The 10808-nt window shown below is 43.3% G+C and overlaps 2 protein-coding genes across 2 annotated transcripts; one reads left to right on the forward strand and one right to left on the reverse strand.

Moving 5' to 3' along the window:
* Positions 1-1360: 1360 nt before the first annotated feature.
* PG997_015271 (ankyrin repeat-containing domain protein) lies at positions 1361-4943 on the reverse strand (the record flags this gene model as incomplete). The annotated part of the gene is made up of 5 exons (XM_066819585.1): positions 1361-1676; positions 1919-4292; positions 4342-4356; positions 4518-4744; positions 4801-4943. Coding segments are annotated over 5 exons (2760 nt in total). The 3' UTR covers positions 1361-1675.
* Positions 4944-10080: 5137 nt separating this feature from the next.
* On the forward strand, positions 10081-10449 carry PG997_015272 (uncharacterized protein; the record flags this gene model as incomplete). Its single annotated transcript, XM_066819586.1, has 1 exon — positions 10081-10449. One exon carries the CDS (start codon positions 10081-10083, stop codon positions 10447-10449), a length of 369 nt encoding a protein of 122 aa, XP_066660471.1.
* Positions 10450-10808: the final 359 nt, after the last annotated feature.

Here is a 10808-nt window from a genome sequence, read left to right on the forward strand (position 1 = left end):
TCAGGGCCCATTTTTGGCCAACTTTAATTCGATGTCAAATCCTTTCAGCCCTGCGAGGCAGACGAAAGCCTCCAGTCATCACGATGCGGGTTACTTGAACTCAGGCCCGTCTATTTCGAGTCCTTCGCTGCGACGGCCCTCCCTTTTCTCTGCAGCACCTCCCGCCCGCCCGGAGCAACTATTCGCGATCCTCTATACGAGGCGGTCATCCGATCCGAGCCGAATTCCTCGGAAATACGAAACACCAATGAAAACAGTTTTCAGGTGATGATTTTTGCACGATGGTTTCATCGCAGATCTGCACTCCGTCGTCATTGTCAGCAATCAAACGGTCCGAGGGGAACCCGACTCGACCGGCTATCGCTCCCGGGGCCTTAAATCGCAATCTATCAGCAATATGATAGAACAACCAGCCCTAAACAGGGCATCCGGTAGTACGACGCGGTTCAGTGAAGTGTGGTTACACAGTCCGCCCCTCCGGGGTCAGATAGTTCCTGCCTGCGTCTCCCCATAAGAAGTTGGGGTAGCACGCAATTTCAGCCTCCCACATTCTAGAACTGGCCATTGTACGTTTCATATCCCGAGCTTATAGTTCCTGTTTCCCCTTCCGATTTCTCAGTCAGTGGTGCCAGGCAGCACGGTGGCATTGCTGTCCATCCCTACTTCGCACTGACGACGCCTCTTTTCATACACCGCTAATGCCGGTATTGTCGACGCCTCCCAGCGCCAGCTGAGAGCACTCGAGGACGTACACGATTTCTAAGCGACGGTGATCGTAAACTGAACCAATAAGCGACGGTGACGTCGCCAGAGTCAGCAAATGTTGTCGACGACGACATCGGTGGCGCTGGCAGTCTCGATGTGATTAGAACTATTGGTAATACGGACATCTCTTATGTGCCGCTATCCGACGACGACCATACGAGACATTGCCATTGGTGTACAGACAATGTATTGGTGCCACATCGTGAAAGATAGGGACATAAAAAATCGCCGCGACCAGACCGGAGGCAACAGGCTGACAGCAGGAGTGGTACGATGTGACACCCTCATTGCGAATGGGCGATATCAACACGTTAGCCTAGAATCCCCTCAATAACGAAAGCGCAACCCCGTCAGATTACGTCGTACCGTGCTGTTCGGGACAGGAATAAGTTGGTACCAGAAACGCAGTTTTCGCCATCACGGGGATCGATTGATACCTAGGAGTGTAGGACTCATGTCTTGCCGGTCGCAAAATTCTTTGGACTGGATGAACAATCATAGCACTCGAATTAATAATCTGTCATACGTGTCTCTAGATGACACCCAAGTTATTGAAATCAGATAACACCACTTCAGGTCCCCCACAAAAATCCCTTTAAGCTTGAAGCTGCTCAAACTGCCCATGATCTCCGCCCTCGTCGACCTCGCTCAACGTTTCGGCATGAGCCTTCAAAAGCTTTACTACAGCCATGTGACCCCCATTTTCTGCTTCATATATGGCCCAATCCAGTATCTCTCGGTCCTCGTTTTTGACGATCGCCCCTCTGCTCAAGAGGAGTTGGACCATATCCACTCTTCCAAACGATGCTGATAATTCCAAAGCTGTCCATCCATCTTCGTCCACGGTACCCAGGTCAGCCCCGAGGTCAATCAAGCGTTTTGCTATTGTCAAATAACCCTTGCTGCAGGCTCTTTGAAGTGGCGTGTATAGCATTTCAACCCCCACGCTGTAAGTAGAGATATAATCACGACCCCTTTGGTTTACGTCTGCACCCATATCCAACAACAAATCAACGATGGCCAAGCAGCCGAGGCTCAAGGCCTCAGCCAAGGGCGTATGACCTTCCCAATGTGGCCAATCATCATGGATGGATTCACCAAGCTTCACACATGCTTGGACAAATTTTGGGTCTCCAGTTTCGATGGCTCTTACCAACGGGGGAAGAGATCGTTTTGGTCAGCTGTCGAGGTAGCTAAAGAGTCTTGACGTTGGGATTGGTGATTCAAAAGCACTTCAGCTTTCGCAAAGTCTTGTTTTTCAATCACCAAGCTCAGACATACCGTATCCCAGCCGTATTGTTGCACTACGCTGGCAAAGGTTCCTTGATCGGCGTCCAGAGCAAAGCACGAAACAGAGCCAAGCTGGTGTTTGTGCCACCATAGAGACTCTTTGATAGCGAGTTTTATGCCTCTGAGGCTGATCAATCCACGACCGGGTATGCGAGCCAAGCCCTGTGTTGGTAAATTCTCCTGAAGAACCTCCAACAGTTGCCATTTCTCGTTGTATAGAGCGATGCCCACAGCCGCCATTTCCATGGGGGCATCCAAATTCGTGGAATTGGATAATGATCGTCTTGCCAGAAGCCCTTTCACCAAATCCAGGTCTACCTCCTTACCGAATCTAAAAGCAGCTGCACACAGCGCCCCAGAGTGATAAGGAACTACCTGCATGGCCTCAAAGGCGTGACGCGGACACCATAGTATAGTGGCTTCGAGAAACGAAATTGTCCCCTCTAGATAGGAGACTGATGATTCAGCGATGTCCAATGGATCGAGGATGCGAATCCGCTCAGCAAGCTTCCAATCTCCCAGCCTCACGGCACGTACTGCATCGCTTGGACCAATCTCGACCCCGGCGTCCAATAGTTCGGTTGCAATTTGGACGCGTTTCTCCATGCTAAATCTCTCACAGCATGGTCGCAAACGGCGAGGATTTAGGAAATAGTCGCAACACTGCATCGTGATACAAAGCAGCCCACCCCGTCGGTCAAAGCCTAGGGCCTGCCAACTGCCTGAGCGTATGGCAGGTAGGAGTAGTTCAATGTTGGCGGACTGCAGTACTGCATCGATCATCCAATTTAAATCATCCGTGCTTTGTGCCATCTGCAGGCAGAACTGAGCCGACTCTTGCGGATCCAACCTTTGGTTGTTGAGTACCGCCTTGAGTGGTGTGGAATTCTTGGCTAGTTCGAGAAGCTTGTCCTCGGGAACATGACCCCATAGCCATTTTGTTGCAGTAGGCGTGATGGTTATGGTTTCGTGTACGCTTGCACCATGGAAACAAAGTAGTCTGAGCGTCTCGACATCATGAACCTGGAAACAAGCTAGATGAAAAGCCGACATATCGGCACTGCTGTCTAAAACTGCGCCATGTTCGAGGAGATACTTGCAAGTCGTGTAAGGGGATCTGTGCCTTGAATATTCGTCTAGAACTGCGTTGTGCAAAGCTGTGGCGCCAAATCTATTCGTAATGTTGATGTCGACGCTGTTATGAACGAGGAATTCCAATATACCAAGGTTTCCCGCCCGCGAAGCGTAGAACAAGATCCCCGCGCTGTGTTTTAGTGTTTTAAACCACGAGGGTCCTAATATCCCTTTGATGTATTCAAGAACCGCCAGTGCATCGGCTTCTAGATCAAGCGGTATCATCATGTCGTATAATGGATGATCGATGTCAGGCCCATAAGTGTTTTCGGGGCCATGGGAGTATTGTGCCGGCTTAAAAGATAGGAAATCGTTGAGTGCCGTTTCGGGATTTCCGAGATTGCTCAAAATGGGTTTGCTGATAGAATTTCCTCCGCAAGCTATAGCAAGCACAAGGGGCGGTAGATGCGCCCAACAGTCGCGCACATGTCCCAAATCGACATCCGCATGATTTCCACGAACATCAGCTTTATATTGTAGTAAGATGTCTGCCAGGTCCGGAAGCTCACAGTTTAAAGCAGTCTGCAATGCCGAAGTAAGTTCCATGCCGGTGCATCTAACTGGAATGTTCGGGTCTTGGCCAGATAGGAGAAGCCACTTGACTAAGTGTGATATGGTGTTGATTGAGTCGTCCAGTAAGTTGCGCTGTCCAATATCAAGGCGCTTGGCCTCACAGACAGAAGCCAACGAATATAAACCTCGTTGGAAAAGCCCCTCACGGGCGGCCAGCAATGTTGTATCCTCGCCAGGAACTAGAGGCTTGCGCATAAAGCCCACAAAATCCATCAACTTGATTAGATTTACCATTGGAACCCATAGCTCTCTGGTTCTCTCCATCTCAAATATGGATTTGTTGGATGCTTGGAGAAAGAGGAGCTTAAGTTGCTCTTGCAGAGCCTCCTCAACGGTGCCGGAGCGTATGATACCCATTCTTCGAGCAGCTTCGTTTTCCGTCGATTCAGGGACGCGTAAATTCGAATCGACTGATGGATAGCGTGACGGGACGCGTGCGAGTACACACATACCGCTTGAGGAAACGGTCAAGTCTCTCCACTTGGATAAGAGCTCCTCATTGGCTGAAGAGAACCCAATCGAGGAAGGCACTGGAGATGTTAGCTGAGAATATCTGGGGGCAGTACCTTGACGACATACGTTTTAGAGACTGCACTGAGGAGGTGAGCCATGGCATGGTTCTGGGCCAATTCGTGGGGGATATAGTAGTATCCCTTGGGGTATAGACGGTCACCAGATACCCGGGGGTGTCTTTGGGCGAATGCCTTCCATAACCAGTCAGCACCCAGAAAGGCGATGCGGGCATCTGAACGTACCAATACCAGTAGACCATGCACTTTGAGAGTATCTTCCCGTTTCTTTTGTGACCTTCGACGAGTCCAAAAGGGTTCCGTCCAGTCTCACACTGCTGCTGGGCTTGCCAATTTTGCGCCTTTCGGCGATCTGGTAATCGACATATCTCCATAGGGGTCCTGCGTCTCCCTTCGGAGCCTTCTTACGAACACGCCAAGTGTTCGTTAGACGACGGCTTAGTTGATCTTTCCTGTTTGGAGTCAGAGAATGTATGTGAGGTAATAATAACCCGAGGTTATGAATTACGTTACGTTGAGTCCGCGAGATTTCAATGAACCCACGATGTGGTCGAGAGACCGATGCTGGTCCACATATTGTTCGACAATATACGCCTTGTGAGTCTCCCACTTCTCATGGGGAATCCGCGCATTGCGGTGGCTTGTAGCCATGGTAAGGGGGGCTCTTTGATGATGTTGGATGCCACGGACGAGGTGTGAGTTGGGAGAATGAGGGTCAGAATGGACATTTCAGGGTGGTTGTGTTGGGCCAGGCTACCCTTTTGTAGGATTTTGGGCAGCCCACGAGTGGTCGCACGTAAATTGGCCCGGGCCATGTTCCAACACACGGACGGCCGACTGTTATGGTGATCTCGACATTTCATTGGCTGCACCCGATATCGTACATGATGCATCACCCTGGGTCAGGGAACTCGTGCGTTTTATTGGCCAGAGCCGCAGTTGCAAAGCTGACTGCAGACGCCATACTGCTGTACGCTTCCATGGGAGGGGTTTGCCGGAGCTTATTCGTTGGCGCCAGTATCCGAAAGTCACGCCACATGATGCGCGCCCGACAAGCTTTTTCATGGGCGCAATGCCCTCTTTCGAGCCTGTCTTGAGGCAGACAACATCGAGGGCAGGTATGTGGTTTCTTGGGGCGCAATCTTTTCCGGGATATATCTACTGTGACAAGGGCTTGAAGGGCTTGGATCTAATTCAGCTAATATTTGACTATGGCACTTCTAGGGTCTTTGGTTCTTTTCTCACTTAAAGTAAGGTCGAGTGTAAGGTTTTATATATATATCGTAAGGGACCTTAAATTTCTTCTTTCCTTTATTTTCTATCCTTAAATACCGTAACCCTTTTAGAATATAAACCCTTATTAAGCCGATATTATATATTAATTAATTTTATAAAATAATTATTAAATTTACGTAACGTGGTTTATTACTACGCGACGTATATTACTTAGCGACGCATTTAAATTTAATTTTAATATAATTAAATTTTAATGCGTAATACCTTTATAATTATAATGCTTAATTAATTTTAAGAAGATCGGATAGTTTTAGTAATTTAAGCGATACGAAACGGACCGAATTAAATAAGCTAAAAAGTAATAATAAAAGCTTATAATATACTCGAATTAACTTTACGTTATCGAATTTACGGCCGAATTTTAAAACGCGAAATCCGACCGAAACGACGTAAACTAAATTTAATTAAAAAGGAGGTATTTTGTAAATATATAATTAATCTAGATATTCGAGGGATACCTCCCGATTTCGCTAGTATAAAAGATATGGCTAATCTCTTTACCGCGTCGCGCGGCGGCGACCGCGTCGGTAAGCACTAGGTTAGGCGTTTTATTAACCGCAACCCGGATTTAAAGATTAAAATAAATCGTCGGTACGATTACCAGAGGGCTTTTTACGAGGATTTTAAAGTTATTTCCGGCTAGTTTACATTAGTTATAAATATAAAGGCGAAATACGAGATCGTCGACGAAAATATTTAAAATTTTAACGAGACCGGCTTTATAATAAATATAATCGAGTTAATACTGTCGTAACACGCGCCGAGCGGCGTGGAAAAGCGAAGTCGGTTTAGTTTAATAATCGAGAATAGGTAATAACGATTAAATATATTAATTCGTAGGGCTAATACATTCCGCCGTTCTTAATCGTTTAAGGCTAATATTACCTTGCGAACTAGTCTCGCGAAACCGATTTACCGGGCGATTAAGTAATTAAGCCGACTTTTAATAATTAAATTAATAACGAGATAAGCTTAAACTAAATTAAACACTTTAATAAATATATTAAAACGTAAACGAAAGGTTCTCACCGCCTTTTAATTATCGATAGCTACGAAAGCTATATTTCGGCCGAATTCGAAGTATACTACTAAGATAATAATATTATTATACTCGGTATACCTCTTTATTTATTTCACCTGCTCTAATTACTCGATATAACACTTTATTCGGCTTTAAAGCGTGCTTATTTAAAAGAAATCGAGCTGTTTATTAAGGCTTTAATAAACTATATTACGAAGCTCGAGTTTTTTATCGCCTTTAAGGCCGCGTATTTCGCTGTTTTTACGGAAAATAACATTAAATCCGGATTTAGCGTTTTTAATTTAATCTCTTATAATCTCGATAAAGTGATTAATAAGTTAAATATATGTCTTCGAACGCTTATATTTAATTTATCCTATCCGGGGATAGTTAATATTTACGACCTTTAAACGCCGTTTAATTTTTAATAAATAACTAAATACTTTACTTATATTAAAAAAAGGGTGTTTATTTATTAAAAAAGCTCTTTAACGTCGATTTTAAATGCGGTAAATTAAATAGCGAAGGGTATAATTAAAATAGCTTATAAAATAACCCTTATACGCGATAGAATGTATATATTAAAGGAGGCTAATTTAGCACTTTCTAAACGCCGGAGAGGTAAAACGTCGCGAGTTTAACTTGGAGGAGCCCTTACTATTAAGGAATTTCAGCAGCTACAGGACGAAAAGGTAAAAGGGAAGCGTTTAGCGCCCGATAAAGGTAAAAATAGAGGTTCGTCGAAGCGGAGGGCGACCGGTAGAAGGCGCTGTGGTGTTTGCGGCGAGACAGGTTACAATACGCGAACATGTAAAAAGGATATAAAATTAAACGAGAAATCGGATAACGAATAGTTTTAATTAATTTTAAACGTTATAATTAAATTAATTTATATAAAAAGGTCGAAAAGTGGAAAAAATGCGTCGTTAAGTAATATACGTCGCATAGTAATAAACTATATTATAATATTATTTCCTTTTTTATATAACGTGGTTTACTATTAAGTGATCCGTATTATTAAGTGGTTTACCTTTACTACTTCTCGACCCTCATTAAATTTTAACGCGTAATAACTTTATAATTATAATGCTTAATTTAATTTAAAAAGACCGGATCGGTTTAGCTATTTAAGCGACACGAAAGCCTTTAAATTTATTAAGTGAAAAAAATGCTGTAAAAGTATACGATATTTTTAGAATTATTTTACGTTACCGAATTTACGGCCGAACCCTACGACGCGATATTTAATACCCACGATATAAATTAAATACGAATAAAAAGAAGGTGCTTCGTAAGTATATAATTAATTTAAATACCCGCGGGATATTTCTTAAGATCGCTAGTGTAGAAAATATAGCTAATCTTTTTACCGCGTCGCGCGGCGGCGAACGCGTCGGTAAGTATTAAGTTAAGCGATTTATTAACCGAAACTTAAACTTTAAAACTAAAATAAATCGTTAATACGATTATTAAAGGGCCTTTTACGAAAATTTAAACATTATTTCCGGCTAGTTTAAGCTAGTCGCGAATATAAAGGTTAAATACGGTATTTTAAACGAAAATATATAGAATTTCGACGAGACCGGCTTTATAATAAGCATAATCGGATTAACCCTCGTCGTAATACGCGCCGATCGGCGTGGGAAGGCGAAGTCGGTTTAGTTTAATAATCGGGAATAGTCGACGGCGATTAAATATATTAATTCGTAAAGCTAATGTATTTCGCTTTTTTTAATCGTTTAAAGCTAATATTACCTCGCGAACTAGTCGCGCGAAAGTAGCTTACCGGGCGATTAAGTAATTAAACCGACTTTTAATAAATGAACCGATAATAAAATAAGCTTAAATTAGATTAAGTATTTTAATAAATATATTAAATCGTAAACGAAGGGTCGTTACCGCCTTTTAATTCTCGACGGCCACGAGAGCTATATTTCGGCCGAATTCGAGGTATATTACTAAAATAACGATATTATTATTATTAGTATACCTCTTTATTTATCGCACTTATTTTAACCTTTCGATATAGTATTTTATTCGCTTTTAAAGCGTGCTTATTCGAAAGAAATCGAGCTATTTATTAAGGCCTCGATAAATTACATTACGAAGCTCGAGTTTTTTATCGCGTTTAAAGCTATATATTTCGCTATTTTTACGAAAACTAATATTAAATTTAAATTTAACGTATCCGGCTTAATATTTTATAACCTGAACGAGGTAATTAATAAGTTAAATATATGTCTTTAAACGTTTACACTTAATTTATTTCGTTTAGGGACGGCTAATACTTATAACCTTTAAACGCCGTTTAATTTTTAATAAATAATTAAACATTTTTTTTTTATTAAAAAAAAGTGTTTACTTATTAAAAAAGCTCTTTAACGCTAATTTTAAAAACGGTAAACTAAATAACGAAAGGTATATATATAGTCGTGCATAAGATAACCTTTATAAAGGATTAGATACGCATATTACAAGAGGCTAATTTAGCCCTTTCGAAGCGCCGGAGAGCCAAAAAGTCGCGAGTTCAGCTTGGAGGAGCCCTTACGATTGAGGAATCTCGAAGGCTGCAGGACGAGAAGGCAAAAGGGAAGCGTCCAGCGACTGATGGAGGCGAAAATGGGGGTTCGTCGAAGAGGCGCGCGACGGGCGGCAGGCGCTGTGGGATCTGCGGCGAAACAGGCCACAATGCGCGAACATATGAAAAGGATATAGAATTAAGCGAGGAATCGGATAGCGAGTAGTTTTAATTAATTTTAAGCGTTATAATTAAATTAATTTATATAAAAGGGTCGAAAAGTGGAAAGAGTAACCGGCGAAGTAATATAACCGACTTAGTAATAAACCACGTTAAAAGTTTTTATATAATAATTATAAATAATATTAATAATAACTTAAAGGAATTTATAAAAAACGATTAATAAAAAGTAATAATGAAATACTTATAATAAAAGCTTAAAGGGTTTAAATTTAATTTAATTAATATTTAACTATAGTATTTCTAAGGTTTTTAATTCTTTTCTTATTTAAAGTAAGGTCGAGTAGAAGGTTTTATATATATATCGTAGGGGACCTTAAGGTCCTTCCTTCCTTTATTTTCTACCCTTAGGCGCCGTAGCCCTCCCAGAATGTAGGCCCCTGTTGGGCCGATGCTGCATGCCAGTTGGTTCTGCAGAGTGACTGTTGGATCTGCGTGTGACATCTACCTAGATGCCTTCCCCTTCGACATGGACGACCGTTCAATATCGTTCTGGGTGTATTGTGTTGTGTTGCTCAACTTACTCATGCAGCCAATCATACACCGCCATTACCAGTACCCGACACACATGCAGCCTCTTACGGTACCTGTCTTGCTGGGCTACACATACCTTATTCAGCTTGCCATCGCGAATCTCGAGAAATACCACACACAACTGAAATAGCCCTCCTGGTATCTCGGTCTCCCCGTTTCAGTTCACAAACGAAGACTAAATGGAGATGCCCATTGAGGCCATCATTGCGATTGTCGGTGTCATCGTCACTCTACCACCCACCCTCTTAGTCGCGTGGAAACTACTTTGTCGTCGGAGACACGAGAGGAAGCGAATACGTGAGAGCCCAATAGTAGCTGCATTGGGAGACATTCGGAGACTAACGCCCATTCTTGAAGCTGCCGACGACATCGACCTTTCCCAACACCAGTCGCCATTCTCGGCCGTCGCAGAGTCACCAACGGGAGGTCAGATGGAATATATTTGTGCTCCGGCTCCTTTTGGCAACGAGACCCGCCCATTACATGGCACGACCGGTGCCAGTGTTGTCATTTCCCTTCAGGTTCGCATGGGCTCTGATAGAAGTTAGTGATAGGACGAATTTGTAGTAGTAGTTCCAATTGGTTTGAGGTAGTCGAAGTATGTTGTACGAAATGGATGAGAATAGCCCATGGCATCTCGTTCCTTATCATATACCGAGAAATCCAAAAGAAGATAGAAACATCCCAAGTCATTTTGTTCCTAGTTCTATCAACACTTCGTTACAGTGAGAAGCCAAAGCTGACCTAATCCATCCGGTAAGACACTGCGGATCGGCGGCACTATCCCGGGCCGTAGTAGCGAAGTAGAATCAACTCCCGAGGGAATCTGTAGATCCCGATTGGACCGTTTGCTCCAAGCTAGCCCTTTCAGAATAGCGACAGTATTGGTCCTCGGGAATGCCAAGAC

Source organism: Apiospora hydei (assembly GCF_038363865.1).
Source record: "Apiospora hydei strain CBS 114990 chromosome Unknown utg000011l_segment0_segment0, whole genome shotgun sequence".
NCBI lineage: Eukaryota > Fungi > Ascomycota > Sordariomycetes > Amphisphaeriales > Apiosporaceae > Apiospora > Apiospora hydei.